The sequence below is a fragment of the Spinacia oleracea genome, chromosome 4, assembly GCF_020520425.1.
Source record: "Spinacia oleracea cultivar Varoflay chromosome 4, BTI_SOV_V1, whole genome shotgun sequence".
In the NCBI taxonomy this organism is placed as follows: Eukaryota; Viridiplantae; Streptophyta; class Magnoliopsida; order Caryophyllales; family Amaranthaceae; genus Spinacia; species Spinacia oleracea.
In genome coordinates this window covers 148,115,851-148,123,024 of record NC_079490.1, presented here as the reverse complement: position 1 = coordinate 148,123,024, position 7,174 = coordinate 148,115,851, and the positions used below count along the sequence as shown (strand labels likewise).

Below are 7,174 nucleotides of genomic sequence, written 5' to 3'. Positions count from 1 at the left end.
GCTTCAGAACCAATTAGTTAAGCAATGTAATAAATTAGTTAAGTAATGTAACATATTAGTTAAACCATGCAACTAATTAGTGAAGCAATGAAACCAATTAGTGAAGCACTGGAAGCAATTAGTTATGCACTACATTTAATTAAGTTAACCACTGGAACTAATTAGTTAAGTTTGAGATTCAATTAGTTAAGCAACGAAACTAATTAGTTATGCAATGAAATCAATTAGTTAAGCAATGAACCAATTAGTTAAGCACTGAAACCAATTAGTTAAGCAATAAAATCAACTACTTAAGCATTGCAACTAATTAGTTAAGATTTTATGAGTTTTAGTTAATAATAAGTTTGTTTAAAATTAATAACTATTCGACTCATAAGTTTAACTATTTGTTTTTATACCTTAACTATTTTGTTATTCAATTAGTTATGATTTTATTACTTTTAGTTATGTTTTACACTAGTTTAGTTAGTATCCAAAAAACAGTTGAAAATTTTAATTTTGAAAAAAAAAGTTCGAATCAAAAATAAAAATTTAAGCCTGAATCCAATTAGTTAAGATTGAAGTCCAATTAGTTAAGCCTGGAAAACAAAATCAAAAATAAATTTTCGAAAATTAAAAATATTTCAATTTTTTTTTGAGAAAACAAATTTAAAATAAAATTATATGCCGTTGTCAGCATAGACGTCAACAAATGCGCCAACATGGCTGCCAACGGGGCTGCCAACAAGACTGCCAACAAGGCGGTCTTTCGGTCTCACACAAAAGTTTCTTGATATAGCTAATGCGTTTCCTTCTTCTTCCTCCCGCCTCCGCCGTCTCCTCCTCCCCCTCCTCATAAAAAGCCTCCAACAAAACAGCATCTTCTAGTTTTGTCACTACCTCTAGTCGGCGGCGTCTCTGTCAACTACCTCTCCTTCTCTACTGCTGCTATTCTCGGTATTTTTTCTGTCGATTTATTTCTACTTTTATTGATTCAAAATTTGTAACTTTCTCCTATGATAAATATATTCTATTGGATTTTTATTTTGAGAAATGTGTTGTTTATCTAATTATCTGTATTTACTCTATACCCATTTCATAGTTCCACTTCAAATTCGTATTATCCTAGATAATTCTACTTGAAATTCGTATAATCCTGGATAATTCTACTTGAAATTCGTATTATCCTTTGCGATTCTTGACGGAATTCTACTCGAAATTTGTATTATCTTTTGAGCCTTAGTCCAGGCATTAGAGTTAAAAACCTTGAATTTATTTAGTTGGGATTAAGCCGTTCAACTTGGTTTCATCCTTAATCCAGTGTAACCAAGAAAGTGAAAACATTGTTGGAGTATTATCCACTCCTTCCGTCCTGAATTAATGGTCACAACTCAAAACTCAATTCGGACAAAGGGAGTATTATGTTACTTTTATTGCTTACTTCGTATATTGTATAAATCACCAAGAGCATTTTACGATGCTAAGCACGAATGAACCTTAGTTAATGGTCTGAAGAAGTTATAGAAATGGAAAGCCAACAGTATGTTCATATGGTGTCTGTGAAGTTTAATGCTGCGTTACAGTGTGTATGTTTTATACGCATATGTAAATCTGACATTCAATCTTTGTGGACCAGCTGTTGTACTTGTAGGTTTCACTTGGCAATGTATTTTCCTCTCGTATCATGAAAGGGACAACTTTGGGCTTCCTTTGCGAGAACTTTGTAATTTTTAACTGCTCCAAAGCATCTGTTTTGAGGGACAATTTGGCGAGTCAGCTTACTTAGGGCTGGGGAAATCATACTAAAAATAAACCTCCAGATGTTCCCTGTGGGATCATTTCTCATCTCAATCCAGAGGGTGTACAATCATGATCGGTCTAAATGTTTAGCATGTATATTTACTTCTTGTTTCCATCAACTTTGTTCTGCAAAACTTAAGCCACCTCATAAAGTAATTAGTCCTAGAATTTATAGCTCTAACTTCGTTCCAGCCATTACCACCTATTCACATTATTCTCGAAACCGCACCAGCTTATTGTGGTATTCTTCCAAGCCACACAGACCTTTTTCGGGAGCTTATAGACAACGGGTTAACAGAAGGCTTAGAATAGCTAAAAAACCCGTTCTTAATGAGGTTCAGTTTAACAAGGCTATATCCCAACTTCCTGCTAGATTTAATGCGGATGATCTGTACAATGTCATTGCCTTGGAAGACGATCCTTTGGTATGTTTTGAACTTTTTACTTGGGCATCAAGACAACACAGGTATAAGCATAGTGTGAATACGTATCACATCACCATTCAGAAGCTTGGGGTTGGCGGGATGATAGAGGAGATGTATGATGTTGTTGATCAATTCCTTGCTCTTCCACATTTTGGTTCAGAGGCTCTGTATAATACTATTATTTACTACTACACTCAAGCCAGGAAACTGAGCAGAGCTATTACTGTGTTCAAACACATGAAGGCTGACAATTCAGATTGCAAGCCGTCAATTAGGACTTACAACCTTTTGTTTGCTGCGTTTCTCAGTCGTAGAAGAGATACATATATCAATCACTGGTACATGGGTACAATGGAGTGCCTTTTCAGGCAAATGATTAATGATGGAATTGAGCCTGACATTTTCTCTCTCAATTCAATGATACAGGGGTATGTGAGTTCTAATCATGTCAATGATGCCTTGAGGATTTTTCATCAGATGGGTGTCATTTATAGTTGTGTCGCCAATGCACTCACTTATGATTATCTTATCCATGGACTATGTGCTCAAGCCAGGACAAAAAATGCTAGGGAGTTATTTAGTCAGATGAAGGAAAAGGGGTTTGTTGCTAGAGCTCAAACTTACAGCTCTCTTGTGACTTCTTTGGCAATTGATGGTGAGATAGAGGAAGCTTTGAGTTATTTGTGGGAGATGACTGAAAAGCATAAGGCATCTGATCTCATTACTTACAAGACGCTCTTGGATGAGTTTTGCCGAAAAGGAAGAGCTGCCGAGGCATTGAGGTTATTGAAAAAATTTCAGGAGAAACACCTTGTTGATGGACCTACCTACAAAAAGCTACTACGTGTTCTTAACGATTGCAGGTAAAGAGTCCATTAATATGAAGAATAGTTTTTAGCCATTACTAAGAAAATATGTCTGAAGGTCTGCTGGATCCCTTGCTGGGTCATGCCGTGCTAGACTCTTTATGTTCTTGGGTTTGGGATTGAGGCTTCTGTAGGAGTCCGCTCATCAAAGAAATAAAATAAAAAAATTAGACAGGCCAGGTCTAATCTTGCATTGGATTAGGAACCAAGGAATATAAAGCCAATCATTATTTTGATAACAAAATATTATCCATCCAAATAGCAAGTCGTACGTAGTAAACCTTAATTTGTATGCTTGTACATAGAGTTTCTCCTGATTTTGACCTGCTTCCTTGTGGCAAAGCTTAATCCAAGTTTTTACTAGGGCGAATTAATTCCAAAATTTTCTTTCTTTAGAGACCTTCACAGCTCTTTAATATCAAAATGCAACATCTAAAGCTCATGAAGTTCATTTCCATCTATTTTCTTTATCTTATGTGTGTGATTATGTGAATCCTTCCATATTAAATTGTAGAAGCTTATCTTTGTATTCTTTCGTAAATTGGTTACTACCCACATTGAACTGAATGTAATTTAATAGTTTCTGAATTGACTTTGTTGAATCATTTGAATTTTATCTGTTTTTGACGATGGATATGCATGTAGTTCAAATCCCGAAGGATGTAACTTCTCTCGAATATAACTATTTAAAGATATACTTAGAAACTAAGGGCCTGTTTGGCCAAGCTTCTATTAAACAGTTTCTGCTTTAGAAGTACTTTTTGAGAAACTAAGTAGTCTATGCTAAACTGAAAAGAATTTGGACGTAATGCTATGATAGCCTGACAGGTGGTTTTATGCCCATATAAAAAGGTAATCCTTTTTTGGTTTTATGGCCCATGGATGTGGTGCTTCTGCTTTCCGTCCCTCTATACCTTTGCTTCTTTCTATTTGACAGGTAATGGAACTAGATGTGACAACAATTGATCACAATCAGCAAGATGAATATGTATTGCTGAATCTTGATGCTGTTTGTGGCCAAGTCAACATTCTTCTAAATGAGCCATATGTTCTTACTGTAAGTTATGAACTTGTGCAGGACAGTTATTTCCTGTCTCAACATTTTTGTCTTGCTTCCAAATGACCTTGATTTTAAGACATACCCTCTTCGGAAAATAGTATAAGAACTACTAAATGAGTAAAATCCTAGTATGATACTCTTTGTGATGCATCTTTGAAAGTGAGATACTCCCTCCGTCCCTTAATACTCGCACCGCTTTCCTTTTCGTGCCGTCCCTTAATACTTGCACCGCTTCTATAAATGGAAATTTATACCAATATTATATTATTTCTCACACTTACTTACTAACCCCACCTACACCCTATTCCCTACAAAAAATCATTTAAAAATTCACACCCCCACTCACCACTCTCCACCTCTTACCCATTTCCCACTAACTATATTAAAAAAATACCCCACTATCAACTAACACTCATTAAATTAATAAGTCAATTTAAATGTCTTAAACTCCGCACCGGTCAAACCGGTGCGAGTATTAAGGGACGGAGGGAGTAGGTAATATATGTGCTTTCTGGTACATATTTAAAGGTAATAAACATGCTTTTGATGGTTCATTACAAACTAGCTACAGGAGATTTCTATTTTCTTGTTAGAATTCTCCATGATTTACTCTTTTCATTACACCCTCAATAGTCAATCCTAATGTAATGAATTGTGTAGTTCTCAGTTTTCTGAGGAACACTGCTTTTAGCACTGAATCAAGTTTAGGGTCTCAATTTGGTTTATTTTCCTCATTTCTTTTCGATAGGTGTCACTGCGACAATTTAGAGGTTAAAAGTTGTTCGCATAACATATTCAATAGTTTAATGCTATAATTTAACCAGTAATTATAAATATGTCATTGTTTTGATGTGACATGGTTTCAGACATGAAAATTAGACTTTGTGTTGTTGCAATTGGGAAAGGTTGGTTTGTAATAATGTCCTCATTTAAGTTTTATTATCCTTCATGTTGACTGGAAATACCAAAGCGTATTCAAGTTATAAGTCAGTTAGTTGGTTTCTTATCTATTGATAGTACGGAGTATATAATATTCTTGCTTAGAAACCCTTCTTTTTTATGGCCTTGAACTGATAAGTATAGAACTATAAATGCAGGGTCTGGATACAGCCAACCCAGTCTTGACCATAGGGGACAAACTAAAGCTGGTAAGTTCATGGCCTTTCTTTAGTTGTACAATCATATCTTTCTTATTTGTCTTGTTTTTTCAAGAGTTCGTCTAAGGTTTCTTCCCTGTATTATTAATTAGAGGTGATTCTGATGAAAATATTCTACAGACCAACCCAAGTTGGATAAAAATTGATCCTTGATGAGCTATTGTTGTAGATATTCAATTCAGGGTAACATGGGGGGGGGGAGGTGGATAGGCTATCAATTTATTATACTGATTCTTTAGTTGTACAATAATATCTTTCTTACTATTGAAGGCATAGAATCTCGCTGTTCTAATGAGGGACTTTGTTCTAATATTATCTCTCTGTCTGCAGATAGGAGAATATGAAGAAACTATTGGGACATGCTTAATCTTTTCAGATAAGGGTATGTAGTCTTTCACTCATCAGTTAATGCTTATGGTCTTAAAGAGAAATGCCAAAACGACGTCGAAACCTAATATCAGAGGAGATATATTCCAATCAAAAGGTCGAGTACACCACATGTACTGATGTTATATTTTCTCCACTAAAGTTTAGCAGAATTTGTTTGTTAGGTAAGGTTGATAGATTGATCAACATGTTGGTTTTATGGGGTCTAGTCCAAATGACATGGTATGAAGAGAACATTGAGTAATTTAGATGTTGTCATGATAGTAGTAGATCCATTTTTTTTGTCTTTGTAGTCTATTGTCTCATTTAACATGATATTCTTATTGTGAATTTTTGTTGACCTATAGTATTATATGAAGAAACGGGATCTTCAGAACGTAACCTATTCAAGGGAGCGTGTATAGTTGATCCAGATCAAGGTCCGTCCAAGCAAATCAAGCCTGTAACATCGCTCCATAAAATTCTGAAATTCAGATTACTGCTGGAAACTGATATGCCACAGAAGTCACCTGATCTACCAAGGCAGGAAGTTAATTAAAATTATCATAGTTAAGGAAGAATTTTTGGGCTCTTCATTAGGCCGGAAATTAGTCCTTCATTTAATTTGCTGGCGAGAATACAAGTCTATTTGTCCAAGAGTTACTTATAAGATATTCTCTGAGAGTACCGGTCTCCCCGTGGTAGCAAAAGATTTTCGATGAGGAGGTTATCGCGTACCATGGTTCACTACACTGAAAGTTTTGTTTGCCTAAGTCTACTATGATTTCTTTTTAATGGAGACGGGATAAGGGTATTTAAAATAATGAAATTATTTTGTACAAAGTATTTACTTATTTAACTATGCAGATTTGCCAAGAGTTGTATTTTTTTAGATTCTTGTTTGTCAATACTTCTAATGGAGACTTGGAGCTTTTATCATTCAATTTTAAGATTTGAGTTAAGAAAAATAAGGTTTTGCTTCCATTGTTCATGCAAAATAAGGGCTGTAAATTTAAGTTGAGGTGATCGAAATGAGTGGTCAAACATAGGCCTAAAGTGATTTAGGAGTTATGAAAATCTAAGATTATGAGTTATCATATATATATTCGAGTATTTAATTCTTGGGTCCAAGAGTATATGTATGTTTGAAATATTTGTTACTCCCTCCATCCTTTTTTATTCTTTACGTTGGTATCATACACGCGATTTAACAACTAATTAATGTTGATAAAGATTCTTTTTTTAAAATTTAAACAATGCAAAATACGTTTATAATGTATTCTCTTTTATCCAAAATATATCAATGAAAAAGTGTGAAAGATGTAATGCCTAAATAGGAAAGTGTGAAAGGTTAGTTTCCAATGATTTTAATTAATTAAAATAACCACCTGCCCGACTTTTGACATTTGACAGACTATTAAGGACATTTATGATACAATATAAGAGGAAAAATTCTAAATGTAAAAATTAAAATGGACCCCTAGAAATGGAAAGCGTAGAATAAAACATATTTATGTGGGG

General features: G+C 34.6%; 1 protein-coding gene across 2 annotated transcripts; it reads left to right on the top strand.

Annotated features, from left to right (window-relative positions):
• Positions 1-767: 767 nt before the first annotated feature.
• LOC110797421 (pentatricopeptide repeat-containing protein At2g27800, mitochondrial) lies at positions 768-6,110 on the top strand. Of its 2 annotated transcripts, XM_056827478.1 has the most exons (5): positions 768-936; positions 1,616-3,067; positions 5,228-5,278; positions 5,618-5,669; positions 6,022-6,110. In XM_056827478.1, the coding sequence occupies exons 2-3, from the start codon at positions 1,800-1,802 to the stop codon at positions 5,253-5,255; spliced, it is 1,296 nt and encodes a 431-aa protein (XP_056683456.1). In that variant the 5' UTR covers positions 768-936; positions 1,616-1,799; the 3' UTR covers positions 5,256-5,278; positions 5,618-5,669; positions 6,022-6,110. The 2 variants fall into 2 exon arrangements, with proteins under 2 accessions (XP_056683456.1, XP_056683457.1); XM_056827479.1 differs by lacking the exons at positions 5,618-5,669; positions 6,022-6,110 and adding an exon at positions 4,008-4,127 and having other exon boundaries at positions 770-936; positions 5,228-5,247.
• The last annotated feature ends 1,064 nt before the right edge of the window (positions 6,111-7,174 follow it).

Excerpts from the sequence above, each read along its gene's own strand:
- LOC110797421 (XM_056827478.1), top strand. The coding sequence starts at position 1,800 with ATGTTCCCTGTGGGATCATTTCTCATCTCAATCCAGAGGGTGTACAAT. Across the intron at positions 3,068-5,227 it reads CGTGTTCTTAACGATTGCAG|GGTCTGGATACAGCCAACCC; the intron begins GTAAAGAGTCCA and ends CTATAAATGCAG.